At 33.8% G+C, this 16,501-nt stretch overlaps 1 protein-coding gene across 14 annotated transcripts in view; it reads left to right on the top strand.

The window, feature by feature from the left end:
- The window catches only part of Lrrfip2 (LRR binding FLII interacting protein 2), an 89,403-nt gene that overhangs the window by 36,545 nt on the left and 36,357 nt on the right, over window positions 1-16,501 (top strand). Inside the window, exons 7-14 of one of the 14 annotated variants that reach the window (XM_078038152.1) lie at window positions 1,115-1,183; window positions 3,821-3,862; window positions 5,599-5,664; window positions 8,882-8,929; window positions 9,902-9,949; window positions 10,376-10,432; window positions 12,814-12,891; window positions 14,840-14,929. The exons of 9 other annotated variants lie outside the window; for them this stretch is intronic. In XM_078038152.1, coding sequence (XP_077894278.1) covers window positions 1,115-1,183; window positions 3,821-3,862; window positions 5,599-5,664; window positions 8,882-8,929; window positions 9,902-9,949; window positions 10,376-10,432; window positions 12,814-12,891; window positions 14,840-14,929 — 498 coding nt within the window. The remainder of the gene's footprint in view (window positions 1-1,114; window positions 1,184-3,820; window positions 3,863-5,598; window positions 5,665-8,881; window positions 8,930-9,901; window positions 9,950-10,375; window positions 10,433-12,813; window positions 12,892-14,839; window positions 14,930-16,501) is intronic. 4 more of the 14 variants (XM_078038153.1, XM_078038154.1, XM_078038155.1 and 1 more) reach the window with 4 other exon arrangements.

Raw genomic sequence — 16,501 nt, forward strand, 5'->3', positions numbered from 1 at the left:
ACCACTGAGCTACACTTTCAATCTCTGGTTATTTGCTTTTTAAAATAGCTATCTGCTTAAGCTGAATGTTAGACAACTTTTGTCCTCTGTGTAAATAAATGTAATAAATGATGGCCAAAATTTTCTTCTACTTCACCATATAATTTTTTAAAATATTTGTTTTAGTTGTAGATGAACACAATATCTTTATTTATTTATTTTTATGTGGTGCTGAGGATTGAACCCAGTGTTACACATGTGCGAGGCAAGCACTCTGCCACTGAGCCACAACTCTAGTCCTTTGCCCCCCCCTTTTTTTTTTTAAATTTACTTACAAGCTATGTATTAGGAGGTCTAATACTTTTTTGAACCTCATATTTGGTGTGAGAACCTTAATAGGATCTGGATGTGAAGCAGCTGCATTTATGATTTTATCCTTTTGTTCAGTTATCTTCGAGGTGACTTGCCAGAAGCTATTTGAGCTGGAAATGTTGGTGTTAATATTATAGATTTAGTATTTTAAAAAAAGCAAAATTAGTTTAAGACTGTGAATGGTAGGGTTAAGGGAGGGAGAATAAATCAAAACCTCAATTTATTATTGTGACAATCTGTATCTATTAGTTATATGTAATGATGAGATCATTAGCAGTGTGGAATATTAGTGGCTGCCTTAAAATTAATCTTAAAAATGCTTGGTTATGATCAGCTCAGTGGTACATGCCTGTAATCTCAGCAACTCAGGGGGCTGAGGCAGCTGGATCACAAGTTTGAAGCCAGCTTCTACAACTTAGACCTTGTTTCCAAATTAAAAATTAAAAGGGCTGGAGATATAGTTAAGTGTTCAAGTATCCTTGAGTTCAGTTCCAGTATTGAAGATGGGGTAGAAATGCTTGGTTATTGGTTTGTGTATTGAAATACTAGAGGGCAATAAGGTAGAGATCCAAAATTAGAGAATGACATGATCTTGAATTACACTGGGAGAAATAATTGCCATTTCTTGTGGGTAAAGATTTTTACTTTTAGTTTCTATTTATATGTTAATAGCCTTGATATAATTTCAATGAATTTAGTTTTAAAAATATCCTTATATTTTATTTTTTGTCATTTACTGCTATACTGTCTAATATTACTAAAGAACCCATCAAAGGATATTACTGGGACACTTTGGAGCAGAACCAGTACACCGAAGAGGAGAGACATCATGGTGTGTAATCCAGAAATGTGTGGTGATAGAGTTCTGTACATTCATTGATTTTTAGTGTCCTGGGGTTTGAGTAATAGGTGCATTCTGATAAAAACTGACACTTGCTGAACTTTGTTTCTACAACCTTTTGCTCTATTTTATTTTGTTTCCATGTGAAAATTTTCAGGCAGGTTTCTCTTGAAAGTTGGAGGGTTTTTTTTTCTCTCTCTTTTAAATAGATTGTAATAGCAAATACGGAAATGTTTTAACTAGCACCCTTAATATCCTCAATTTTCCTTCTTTTGACACATCATTTGTTTTTAAGCAACATAAATAGCAACTTTCACTTATTAAGCAAAACTCTTTTCTTTGCCCAGTTGTTCTGGTGGCAGTTATGATGTATACCCCTACTAGATAGACTGAGCAGTTTTAAAACCAGCCGAACTTTTGCATTATATTTTGGAGAAAGAATTGAAACAGATAAATTTTTCAGTTCAGTTTGTTAAAATCTATTCCTATGCAAAATGCAATTGGTACAACAAAGAGTATAAGATATGTCCTTTCTCTTCGCTGAATTTATCTTGTTGATGAGATAGAATCATTTATATGTTAGAGATGTGATTTGAGTAATATGTTTTTTGAGCCATGGATTTTTTTTTAAACTAAAGGTATTTTAGTTATACTAAAGGTTTATCTTTTTAACTTAAGATATTTTAATTGAGGAAAAAAAGCAAATGAAACTTCTGTAGAAAAGGAACTTTATTTTCTGAGAAACATCTCTCACCATGAAGTCATATTTTACCATTGAACATCATTTACAAATGCACACCTGTATGCATTTTAGAAAATTTTGTTACATATGCAACAATAACACTCCTTATTGTTTGCTTTTCTGCTACTTTCAGAATAAAAGAAAAAGCACACACATGTAGATAATTTGCTCAAGTATTTTTTGATATAGCAATAACATTTTTAATAATTTTAAACCAATGGTAAAATTGTTCCTCCTAACCTAATACTTTATGAATTGCATTTTTTGATGTTTCTGCCATCTGTGTTGTAAATGACCAATTTATTATGCACGAAGGGTGTGACTTTGTTCTGTTCATACTATTATATTAATGCTATATAAGAAGTAGATTGTATAGTCTGGTCTTCTAATATATTTTAAGCTTTTTAGAATTGCAGCCGTTACAATAAGAAATATTTTTTATATCATGATCTAGTATATAATGCAGATTGCTGGATGTGTGTATATGAATATACAAATATATGAAAAATATTATTGAAACAAAAGTTTCACAAAATAATGTTAACTTTTACTGTGCTCAATGCTTTCTAATATTTTATCTTCTAAAATGGTAGTTGAAACCACTAAATTGATTTCATGACTGGCTTGTAACCTGTAATTAGGAAAACATTACTTTTTTTGATTAGCATTCTATAAAATGCTAAATGGATGTAAGAGTTATAAAGGTTTTTTTTTTTAACCAAACAATTAGTGTTTAAAATAATTGAAGAACTTGTTCATTGCTGTTATTTATTTTATACATTGACATGCTGGGTAAGATGACTTTAAATATGTAAGCTAGAAGGCTTAAAAAATGTTAGGAAACCACCATTTTGTGTAATTACTATTTACTTCATTTTTCTTGGATTTGAAATTTGGTATCACACATACTATCTTATTTTTATATTTGTGGTTTTTATTTTTTTTAAACATTTATTTATTTATTTTGTGTAGTGCTGAGGATTGAACCCAGTGTTTTGCGTGTAGTTTGGCAAGCACTCTACCATTAAGTTACATCCTCAACCCTTACTTTTTTAAAGGACCCTAGATTAATTGTGGATTTTGTGGTTTTTATCATGAATTTTGTATATTTTATTTGATTTATATTTAATGTCACATTTGTATTGTATTCTGTGCATTCCATATTTTGCTATGACCAAGTTTCTCACATTGTTTAGCATTTTCTTGAGGAAGGAAGTTTATCAGGTGTGTGTTTAGAGTAGATCTGAGGGAATGCTCTGCATTTTGTTGCTGCAGTGGTTCTTTTGTAAGCCTGGTCTTGCCTCATTGCCTGTTCATTCCCTGCTTTTGCCATTTTTCAGATAGTGGGAAGTGATAGTAATAGTCATGTAACTAAAAGTGTCATTGACTTCAGTATATGCAATCCTTACTTTTGAAGGCTCCCTTAGGTTTTGTGTTATAATATACTGAGATTGAATCATCTCACCATTACTGATTATGAATTTGATATTTGAAAGAAAAATAAATTGTTTCTTATTGATAGTTTTTAAGAGGTGGGGATTTTAAGATATTTGCTCTATTGCCTAGGCTGGCCTTGAACTCCTGGGCGTAAGCATTCCTTTATTGAGCCTCCTGCATAGCTGGGACTATGAATGTGATCCACTGTGCCCATCTTTGAACATACATTTGTAATTACACATACAGTTCAGCAATAACTTATACTAGGAAAGATTAAGGGGAAGAGAATTCTTTAATTCAAATGTAATAGCTTTTGTATTTGATGATTTTTTTTTGTCTTTAAAATAATGCTGGATTTTAACCTGCAAATGTTACTTTTCCCCCACCTTCTTTTTTATATTCTTTACTTTGGAAATACAACCATTCTTTCATCTTTTCCTGAAATCAAGTATGATACTCTCAAGGATAGATCATCAAGACTTTCATCATTAGTATGTAGTGCATGACTTTGTGTTAAGTGTGGAATTTTGCTTCATAAACACCAATTATTAGTAAACATAGATTATGACTAACTTTCATGGTTTTCTTATGATTTTCTGGGGAAAATGTGTGATTAACAAGCAAAAATTATTGTAATGGTGGCATAATTTATTATGTAAATAGTGATTTTTTTTCTTTAGAATTTCTAGTATATATAAAAATGTTTTGATTCCCTATTCAAGATTAAGATTGGTAGTAATATTATTTCTTAAAATAGTGAACCACTCCCTTAATAACACTCATTGCCCTGGAGGACATGTTTCTAACAGTGTTTGATTCACATTCTGCTCCCCAGGCCTGTTTCCTGTTATGTGTCATGAGCTAGCGGGCATGAGGTTGGTGAATAGAAAGTATCCAGCAGTGATGATATTTTAGGCATTAATGATGTTCAGGCATTTTGGCTTGATTTGGTAATGTCATATTAGTTAAATAGTTAAGCTATAGATTGTTTTCCTGGTGTTAATATTAGGTAAGCAGGTTGCTCGAGTTTCTAGATACCTAGACATCTCTTAAAATAGTCACACTAATGTATAGAAGGAAAGGTGCATGTTCAATAATAAAAGAAAACTGGGTTTATAATTATTGATTCAGGATCTAGCTGTGCATGTCAAGTAGTTTTTCTAGAGCAGTCTGTTGACTTTTTTTAATTTTAATTTTTTAATATATATTTTTAGTTGTTGGACACAATATCTTCATTTTATTTTTTATTTGCTATTTATAGTTATATAGTTGTTGGCTGTTGATAGACACACTTTACATACCTATATATTTATATATGTACATTTATGTATGTATATGTATCTCTTTATATATACACACACATATACATTTTTTTTTAGGCACTAGGACTTGAACTCAGGAGTGCTCAACCACTGAACTACATCCCCAGACTTTTAAAATTTATTTTATTTTTAGATAGTCTGGCCCAGGCTGACCTTGAAATTGTAATCCCCTGCCTTAGTAGCCTCCTGAGTTGCTGGGATTATGGGCATACACCACTGTGCCTGGCCCCCTGTATTGGATTTCTTTGTCTGCCAGTAGACTTCTTAGTATTCCCCTCTCTACACTTGGCTCTATGCTTCTTGGAGAAATTATATATTAAAACAGCCTTCATTTCTGAGGATCCTTGTATAATGTGATCATTTAGTAATGCTGCTGCTACTTTGGGCAGTCTGTACCATTTTGGCTTTATTCTTCCTGAGCAGTACATGCTATAGGACCACTGAGTTAATGAGTATTGTCCTGGGCAGTGAGATATTACATTTTTTGTTTTTCAATTTGATTTGATTTATATAAAGGATTGCTTTTGGCTTTAGGAAAGAGGACTATAGAAGGAGTTGTAGTCTTTTGTTGTCTATACTTTTATAAAGAAGATGAAGGGACTCAATTGAGATGTGGGGTAAAGGTACCCACCATCATCCTGACTAGCTCTAAGCCCTAATCAAGGTTTTTATAGCTGACTAGACACTAAGCTGGATGCTGGAAAGTGAGGGTGGATGTAGATGTGTAGAGAGGCCAGGTATCTTAGCCATGCCAAGTGCAATGAATCATTTATTAATGGATGGGAAATGGATTGCATGAATACTACTACTATGTATCACATATAATTTTAAGACAAATTTTAAAAAATTGTTTAAAAAACTTGACTATGTGATCATTGACATTAACTTAAAATATTTACTTCCAGAATCATTCTTACAGTCACTCTTACGGAACGAAGAAGCGATCTTCTCATTTTCATAAAGACCCCCTGGTTAGTTCTGTTGTGTCACATATCGTAATTTACTGATTACTTTAAGTAAGAATTATGACTGCTTTGGTGTTTTTGGTTTTGTTTTGGTGTGCCCTTAAGGCATAATTGGAACTTGAAAATATGCTGAAAGATGATTTATCAGAAACTTTTGAAGTGATTTTTGTTTTTACTTGTAAGATTTAATATCGGATTAGCATATGCCAACCTTTGGGGCTAGAATTAGGTTAGTAAGGTATCACAAGAAGCTAATGAATGAGGTGTTTTCATTTATGAATTATCTTTTGAAGTATACCTCAAGAATAGTGAGGTTTTTCATCCTTATTTTAGAACTTATAATTGATTTGATTATGGAATTATGGTAGGTTTCATTATGAAAATTTGTTTTGTTTTGAAACTTGGAATGCATTTTCTGGTGGAAACAATAAAGTATGTAATGACAGTTTCCCTAGTTCACAGAAAACTTCTTAACCTGTAATGTAACTAAGCTGCAAACTACCTTTTTTCCATGCTAGCCACCTTTGCTAAATATCTAGTTTAGTGGGGAATCATCTTCAGAATGCCCACCTGAGACACAAGGAATGCCTTTTTCCTGTTTTGCTGATGTAGTACTGGTAAAAGAAGCACAGTTCCCAAGCTCCCTGCTATTTTAGGGTTACCATGTAGAAGTGGGTGGCTGGCTTTGTCTAGTGGGAGTGAGAATGTAATGGATGAGAGGTTTAAGAGAGGCCTTGGATGGTGGGGTATTGGGAGCTCTGGGGAGAGGTGAGCGATGGCACTTCCTTGGGGGTGTGAGTTGGGAGTGGTGCAGGAAAGCCTGGGTAGGAGGGGTAGGGTTTGGGTGAGAGTAGGGATATCCCTGATTGCAGTGTCAACAGTAGAGAGGGAAGTCGTTTAAGTCAGAGATTGCATATATTTTCTCAACCTTGAGTAAAAAAGATGACTAGAGGAAATTTTATAGATGATTTCTCTTCTCAAGTAACTGTCTTGTATAAAACTATTGGATAGTGTATTAAAAATGAATTTGCCATTGATGTTTTAGGCCAAACCATATTGCACTCTCTTTCTTGTAATTTAATTTGATCAATTTATTTTGACAAATAATGGGATGAGGAAAAGTTTGGAACCAAATAACTCTTTAATCATTTCTGTGGCTTTGCCAAATGGATTATAAAAGTGGTAATTATTCAGTTGTCCTAGGTTTTCAAGGACATTGTTAAGTATGACATGAGAATAAATCGCTTATTTTTGTTTCATTTTTTTCGGAGGTAGTTCTTGTTTTTTAAAGTAATAAAAATTAGTAATAGGAATGGGGATGTGGCTCAAGCGGTATCGCGCTCCCCTGGCCTGCGTGTGGCCCGGGTTCAATCCTCAGCACCACATACAAACAAAGATGTTATGTCTGCCGAAAACTAAAAAATAAATATTAAAAAAATTCTCTCTCTCTCTCTCTCTTTTAAAATAGTTATGTTTTAATACCAATCTCTTTTTTAATATATTTTTTTTGCATGTTGTGCACCTTTATTTTATTCATTTATTTGTATGCAGTGCTGAGAATTGAACCCAATGCCTACACATGCTGGGCAAATGCTCTACCACTGAGCCACAACCCCAGCCCTAATACCAATCTCTTTTGAGAGACTTGAAATAATTATTGCTTTGACTTTTTTTTAGCATGATCCAATGCTTTAAAGACATTGTTTTGGAGAAGGAAGTTGGCAATGTCAGGTTTTGCCTTTGTGTGTTGTTTGGTCAACAGCATTTAATCTAAGAAAAATGTGTTTCATTTTGCTTTTTTCAGAGTGGCCTCTACTTTGATCAGAGAAACTATAGCAGTCTTAGATATAGCAAACCCACCTCTGCTTACTACACTCGGGTCTGTCTAAAGTTTTTTGGCTTCTTGTAAATCCACTTTTAACTTTCTAATTCCTCATTTGCATTTTGACTAGTTGTAACTAATCTGGGAATGACTGTGTTTTAATCCATTTTTGGTAACTGACTTCATGTAGTCCATGTGAGTGTGCTTTCAAACAGTGGGGATTATTGAATCACCCTGTTTATAAATCAGTTCCATCCTCCCCTCCCAAAAAAAATTTTTAAGTGAAAATTTTAAATGTACAAAAAGTTCAAAGAATTATATAGTAAACATCCCATACCTGTCACTTAGATTATAAAATTTATTATATTTCCTTTATCACATAATTATTTCTCCATTCCTGTATCCATCCATTGATTCATCTTATTTTTTGAAGCATTTCAAAATAACTTGTAGGCATCAATGTGCTTCACAAAGGCCCTTCTAGTAAAGTTTGCATGTGAAAGAATAAATTACACGAGATGAGAAGAATGTAATTAGGTTTCCAGTGTTAGAATCTTGTTTTTTTTTCCAATGTATTTAACAGATCACACATTTGAAACACGTTAAATATGTGACACACAGTACATTGAAAATAATTCAGGGCTGAGGGTCTAGTTCAGTGGTAGAGAGCTTGCTTAGTGTGTGCAAGTCAGTACTGGAAAAAGAATAATTTATAAACCTGCACACAAAACTTCAATACTCTTGTTTTTTACGTCTCATTGGTTTTGGTGAAAAGAACTGAGAACTTGTATCCTCAGATGACATCAGAAAAGAGAGATTTAGTTCCTTTAAAAAAAATATTGTGCCCTTGTAGTGCATGGATTTATTGTTGACTGGTATAATTTATAGCTGATTAAACTAAGGCACTTTGTCCACAGCATGTTTTGAAATATAGGTTCTCTAATGTATTTGAAAAAGAATGCGTGTAGTGATAACTCAAAACTCATTTATTTGCTTCCTTGCAAAACAGCCTAAGCTCATTAGGAGTCTTTTTATGAAATCACTGAAAATATCACAGGAGCTCCTAATGACCGGATGTGGTTACCGCTTGCAGTGCTCTCTGTTTCTCAATGGTTCCTTAGATTCCTATCTCATATCCTAACAATAGTGTTTAAGACATAGACACATTTATAAAAGACTGGTCCAAGTGTTTTTCTTTCTTATCATTTACAGTGGTGTTCAAGAAGATTTCTAATGACTAAAGTTTTTTTACTTCATATGTTCCTAAACTACCCTAACCACTCAGGAATCGCTAATGAATTATGGAGTATAAAATCATAAACTGAAGTCTTTTGCTTTCATAATGGTGGGACCAGTTTGTTTTTGTTTTTGTTTATCTATTTTGTCTTTCTTTCTTAACAGTCTTCTTCCCTATGCAGTGACCCTCTGGCAACATCTAAGAGTCACAGGGTTAGTACTATTGGGGGAGTGTGTTACCTGCAAGTTATCAGTAGCTTTTCTTTGGGTTTAATAATGCACTTTTTTCATAGGCCTCCCCTACTGCAAATTCTGGTCTGCTGAGAAGTGCCAGCCTGGTTGGTATTTTCTTATTCCAGTGTGTGCAGTGCTGGTAGGGCAGCTGGCATGGGCTAACTCTGTGGCTTGATAGCCTTCCTCCAAAATAATCAAGAACACATGGCTTTAATGACATGTGTACTGCATAATGTGCTGCCCGTGTTTAAAGTACAAAACTGTAGGGCATTAAAAATAAGCATATTCCCTTCACAGAAGTAGGTACTGCTGATAGTTGGTAGTCTTTTTTGGAATCCATTTCCTACTGAGAAGATAGATTTGCATGGGTTCCATGTACTCACAGTGTGAGATGGCTGCCTATGCAAGGGATGCCATATTTTAGTTTGAACAGCTACAACCTTTGCCATATTAATCTAGGATCTGATAAAGCAAGCTGGCTATAAAAACAAAAGCAGTAGCTCTCTGTAATATGTGAATTGTTGGTTGGTGGCTTTTAAGCTGTGGTTTGTTGTGTCATGGCCTATGCTAGTGGACTGGGAAAACTTAATTTTATTGTGATAGTGGGCAAAATGTTCTCTGTACTTCATTTCCCTTTTCTGCTCTATTTCCTCTTTAGAGAGAATAAATAACTAAATATTGGTTCTTCTAGTTTTATTACATGATGATGAAAGAAAATGCTAAAGTCGGTGGTTTTTTTTTTAATGAAGTACAAATTTAAAGTTATGATGAGATTGTTGTGTGTATATCAATGAATGTTTTGGTAGCCTTTAGAGTCTTTACTTGGGAAAGTTATACCCTTATGTCATTTTTTAAAACTTTTTTGGGAACTGAGTACTCAAAAATAAGTTAAGACATTTTCAAAATAACTTTGATGTACAATAGATAAATGGTATTTCTTTTGTTCTTTAGGCATCATTCTACGATGGTGGATTATATAACCCTTATAGTTCTCGAACTGTAAGTCTAAATGGGGAAGTCATGAAGAGCAGGGAGATGTAGGAGGGTACTATTGACTTAAAAAGAAAAAGTCACTCAATCTGACCTGTAATTACTTAACAAGCTGTGATCACTCAGTTAGCCAGTCGTGACTCTCACCCACGCTGTGAGAAGGTGCCTGCTAGCAGTCATGACTTGAAATATGAGGGAAATAAGTAGGGAAACCTCTTTTCTTGCTCATTAATTCTTCCTGAAGTTCTGAGCAGCACTTCTCAGGGCATCCCCTTTCTCTCTCTTTCTATGGGCTGTTTGTTTCAGACCAGAGAGTAATAGTTACCTTTTGCCTTGGGGATCATGGTCAAGTTAGGTCTAGGGCCATTAATGTATTCTCAGCAGAAATAGGACCTGATCATTATTATAAAACCTTTCTTCTTGGAAACTTTATAGCCATCTGAATACAGTTCTTACTCATCAAGAGCAAGTTCAGCCCGAAGCAGTCCTGTGGTGAGCTGTCTAGTTTCTTTGCATGTTTTATAGAAACTTTTGGTTGTTTCGTTAACCTGCATTCACAGTTTAGAATATTAAGAATGTGGTGTGTTTCACTGCTTTGAGCATGGATTATGATGCTCCCTCACTGCACAAAATGAAGCACTAATTTCTCTTTAGCACATAATTTCTCAAGTGAGTCTTGAATCATGGTCATTAAGAAAATTTTAAGATTGTGTATTTCTCATTTCTGTGAAACTTCTTATCTTCTAAGTGGGGATAATTCAGTGTTTGGTTGGCTACCTTTTGTTTTTCATTTCTATCTGAACTTCTGTCTTGTGCCATTTCACTTGCTCACCAGCACTTTTGTAAGTAGAGGGGAAGGAAAAGAAATAAAACAGGCCTATATATATATATAATTTTTCATATATTTATGGAAAATAAAACTGGAATAAATCTAGTTACCTAGTCTTTGTGGAATATCAAACTTTACAAAGATAATATCAGTTAAGGAAAGTCTGAAGTAAAATTCCCCAGGTCCTTTCCTCCCCATTTCCAATACCCAAAAGGAGCCTCTGTTTTTATAATACCTTTCAGGGTATTTTCTGCACATATGAGTGCTTTTTATTTTGAACACAAATAAATTCCTATATACCACATACTGCTCCTTGACATTTTCTCTAAAGTATCTTTCTATATCAGAACATAGAGATTTATTTCACTCTTGTTTTGACATTAAATTTTTTTAACAAGTAAGCCATGTCCCTTACTTGTTTCACTTAATGCCTCTTAGAGATAGTTTCATATTAGCATATTATTTTTAATGGCAGTTTTATTCCATTAATGCATAGGTATACATTTTAAAAAGTATTCCCTATTCATAGGCAATTAAGGTTGTCAGATTTTTGCTCCTATAACACTTTTATAATGAACTATATATATACTTATCTATGTGTATTATTGTGGACTTCTGTGTACACTATATATAGTACATGTAAATAAATGTGCTATGTACACTTTATATAATACATGTAAATAAATGTGCTATCTATAAATATACATTTATCCACTTATATTATTAAGTACTTCTATGAATGGATCTTCAAGGTAATCTGCACATCATGAAATAATAGGATTAAGGAGTATATGCTTTTAATTATGATGCATATTACCATATTGTCAATAAAAGGCTATATTCATTCACATTCCCAAAGGTAAATGATGACTTTAGAATCTACCTTATTATTCTCAATAATGTTAAATAATGGGGAAATTATTTAATCAGTTTATTATCATCAAAGATTTACTTTGTGGAATGGAATAGATGAGCTCTGTGGACTTTCTTTTAAAATTATCTTTGGTTCATTTCTGCCATGTCCAAGTGGAAGTTCTCAAAAATGCCATTCCTATATTTATAAAAAATTATACTCAAATGTTTAAGGATATAAAGACTTTTCACATAAGGAGGAAGTTTATTTTTAACCTATTTAGTAATAAAATTCTGCTTGTCAATATTTGGGCCTGGTAACATTTTTTTAATATTCCAGGACTGGTGGCATCTTGCAAATAGAACTTTTTTTTTTTTTTTTTTTAAAGAGAGAGTGAGAGAGGAGAGAGAGAATTTTTAATATTTATTTTTTAGTTCTCGGCGGACACAACATCTTTGTTGGTATGTGGTGCTGAGGATCGAACCCGGGCCGCACAAATGCCAGGCGAGCGCGCTACTGCTTGAGCCACATCCCCAGGCCCTTGCAAATAGAACTTGATAATGTAGTTTCAGTCAAGTGTAGGACCTTGCCCTTGTGAGCTGGCTATATCCTGTTTCAGAGTTACTTTGTGATGCCAGAAAGGTTTCTTAGTGATGTCAGAATGGGAAAGCAGGAAGAAGATTGCCCCATCCATGTAGGGTAATATTAGATATATCTCTACAAATTACATAGGGATGAATAAAAGGAAAAACGATTCATCACTTCAGTGTCCTTGCTGGTAGGAAATTCTGTCTTTGATACATATTATTGAATGTTGAAATTTTTTTTTCCCCTTTCTCAAACTAAAACATTGAATATATTTATTGGTTTCATGATAGAATCCCAAAGGATCTGGAGGTTTAAAAAGCATGAAATCCCTAGCTAGTTTTGGCTTTTACTCATGTCTTCCACTTTGTTTAATTTCAGTATAAAATTCTGCTTTATTTTTTATGCTTTTTGGAAATAGCTTTTAATTTTTAATGATAGTTCATTACGCTTTCCAATAGCTTTTCTATTTAATGACACACAACAGATTGTGCCAATTATATGGAGTGTTTGTATGCTTCTCAAACCTTCCCTATCATGCTTACAATCAGGTAAGACTTGTAGTGAAACTCAATCTTTTTAATTATCTGCATTTAATATCTATAGTTGGTCAACGATGACACTGCGAGCATTGTATCTTCTCTATCTTCTGATCGTGCCAGTCATGGGCGAAGGGAGAGTGTGGTGAGCATGGTTTGCATGCAAACAAATATGATGAATTTTAAAATGACAACAGTGTGTGATCACATGAAATCTACTGGTAAAATTACATTTGACAGAAAGAATATTTTCCTTAAATTTAGTTTGTATGAATAATTTGCCAAATAATGTGTGCTCTTGAGACTATGAATAGACTTTTTTAAAGTTACCAATACTACAAATTTTAAAAATTCTTGTCTGACACATTCAACTAATTATTAATTGTAGAGGCAACAGATATCTGTTTTAGAATACAAATGAAGGTTATTTTATGAAGCAGGAAAATTTATAGAATTAATGACATTTTTGTGATATTTAAGGAACTGATTTGGAAATTACATTGTTGAGGATGTGTGTTAGCTTGGAGCTAGAATAAAGAGCCCTAGGGAAGCTGTGATTTCTTTAGAAAAAAACTAAGGGCATTTAATGCAAGTACGTTATGTGAAAGATTATAAATCCAAAGTTTTCCTAAAGAAAGGGAACACCAAATGTTTTTGAGACTTGTTGCCAAAATTTGATTTACCTAATTAAAGTAGTTGTGATACCTTAGCCAATTAATTAATGCTCATGTATACAGCTAAAGGAGAAAGAAGAAACTGAAACATCTGAAAGCACCTCAGAAGGCAATGGAGTGGAAAGGGCAGGGGCTTTGATGTAATGATGCTTGGTCTCATATGCACTTCCGCTACTTAATAGTTGTGCCGATAGCAGTTTTTTAATATTTACAATGGAGATGTTAATGGCTATCTTTGTAGTCAGGCTTAATATGGATTAAATGTATGACAAGGTGGAAGATACCTAGTAAGATTCTGAAATAGTAGGTGCCGATAATTACTACATGTAAGTCCAAGTATGCTATTGTTTTGAATAAAAATAGCATTGCTTAATTGTATTAATCCTTAGAAAAACTTTATACCGTTAAGCCTGTTTTGTCTCTGTGATTGGGCTTCTGAATTCCTTTAAGGAGAATAGTTTTAAAGCAAGGTAAATGGTCAGCTGAGGTAAGAAATAGCTGATCAAGGTTAAAAATTATTAATTCAGTGTTAATGGAGTATCTTTTGAATTTGAGGCAGTGTGTTAAGTGCTACAAATAATGTTGTCAGCCTCTGACACGATTGGCGTTTATGTGCTAGTGAAAAAAAATAGGAAATAAGCTGTTAAGAAAGGAACAAAAAGAAAAGAAATTATAGTGACTATAAAGAGAAAAAGCAGGCAATATGATAGGGAACATACAAGTGTGCGTTTGTATGTGAGTAGTCCTTTGAATGGAGTGGTAAGAGAAAGCTCTCGAGGAAGTGACTTCTGAGCTGACACCTGAAATTGGACAAGTCAGCTGCTCAGTGGGCTGGGAGAAGAACTTTCTAGGCCAGTGCTGAGGATTTATATGGGAAAGAACTTGGTGAATTTGAGGAACCCAAAAAAGACCAGTGTGATTCCCTTCCTTCATTATTTTGTCCTATAATCCCTGGCATGGGGAATACGAGAAAGAGTATTGTGGAAATTGAGTCAAATTTTTGGCAAGCACCTTGAAAATACTTTAGTATTCAACATATATGTACTCAACAGAGTGAGTATTATAATGAATTATAAATTTTGTGAAATACAGTAAAGGCTTTCAATAGTGTTCTAGAGACCCCGTTGATGGTAACAGATGTCTTAAGCATACATTTTCTTGCCCTCAGGCAGTAAACAATATAGTATAGAATTCAAGTTAAAATGAATAAAATAGTTTATTTTAGGGAACTGTGATTCCACTTAGAAACCCCTTCTCTTTTTACTTTTTTGAGTATTAATTGTGAAATTTTCTTATTTCAATTCATAGTATTTTATCACACACCAAAATTTAAACAAACTTTCTCCTTATTGGCTAATGTTTTTATCTTTTTCTTCTCTCTTAACTTTTAAAGCATCTCCTTTTTTTTCTGACTGAAAGGTTTCTGCTGCTGATTATTTTAGTCGCTCCAATCGTAGGGGAAGTGTTGTCTCTGAGGTTGATAACATCAGTATTCCAGATACGACCAGTGTGAGTGTATTGCATGTCACAATGATTCTTTCTTACACTTGTGACTAACAGTTAATATGGTAACTTTTTAAAAATTAGGAACTTTAATTTACTGCCTAGGAAATACTTATTTGAATCTACTAACATAAACTATAGCTATTTGTTTTGGACTGTATTTATTATTATGTCCTTTTGAAAAAATTATTTTTCCTGTGATTATTTTTGCTCATAGAACTCATCAGGAGCTTCAGGCAATTATCACTATTTTGCCAATTTGTCTCATCTGTTTTTTACTCTTTTTACCTTTTTTTCTGAATTATTTTAGAGCAAATTCTACACATTTTGTCATTTTCCATTAATTCAAAATCTTTTCAGATCTGCTATACCATTATCATACCTAATGAAATAAAAAAGCAATTCCTTAATGCCATCAAATTCTTATCCTATATACAGATATTCCTGATTGATCTTACAAATTCCCCCCCCCCCCCCTTTTGAAGTATTGGCGCGTGCCTGTAATCCTAGAGACTTGGGAGGCTAAGGCAGAACGATTGAAAATTCAGTGCCAGCCTGGGCAACTTTGTGACTATCTCAATGTAAAAAATTTTTTTTAAAAATTTCCCCTTTTGGCTTTGCTGAATCTATAAAGTGATAAGTAGACTTAAAAGTTGAATAAGAAAGTATACTACTTAGTAAAATGTCATTAGTTGATAACAACTGGGAAGAATCTGAATAGATTTTTTTTCCCCCCATGGTGCTAGGGTTGAATTTAGGGCCTTGTGCATTTGAGGCAAGCACTTTACCGATTAAACTATATCCCCAGCCCCATGAATCTGAATAGATTTTAAACATGTAGATTATAGTGTTGTTTTGAAGAAATGTGTCTATCCATTGTTTTCACATTCAGTAGGAACTGAATTAAGGAAAGACTGTCCAGCAGAGATAACTTGGGTCATTTGTCTTATTAAAGGAGCTCTAACCATCAGATTAGGATCTACCTGCTGATCTCATCTTTGTGACATTTGCCCGTTGTTGCTGGTATTAGTGTTGTTTTGCCCACTGACCAGTGCTGTCCTGATTGTCAAGCACTTTGGAGGGGATAAATGGCAGCATTTTCTTCTAGAAAAGTTAGACATTAGTTTTCTAATGTCTAATTATAATTAGCAATTCAGGGATTATTTCAAATAGCTATTTCTGAACTATTTTTTTTAAAATTTAATTAATTTATTTATTTTATTGGCGGACACAACATCTTTGTTTGTATGTGGTGCTGAGGATCGAACCTGGGCCGCACGCATGCCAGGCAAGCGCGCTACCGCTTGAGCCACATCCCCAGCCCCATTTCTGAACTATTTTAATCCTAGAAAATAATTTCAAGTGTGGCCTTTTAAATATTCCTGATTGTTGACTTTCAGACCTGCCTATGCAATAGTATCAGCTTGCTGTGGGTTGAATCAAGGACTCTCTCTACATATAAAATTAGACGATTACCTCCCAAGTCATTCTGAAATATTAATTTGCTTAGTAGCCTCTTCCCCCCCACCCCCAGATATGGACAGTTACATTTATTTTGTATACTTGTTCTCATACAGA

This window comes from Ictidomys tridecemlineatus, chromosome 2, assembly GCF_052094955.1.
Source record: "Ictidomys tridecemlineatus isolate mIctTri1 chromosome 2, mIctTri1.hap1, whole genome shotgun sequence".
Taxonomy (NCBI): domain Eukaryota; kingdom Metazoa; phylum Chordata; class Mammalia; order Rodentia; family Sciuridae; genus Ictidomys; species Ictidomys tridecemlineatus.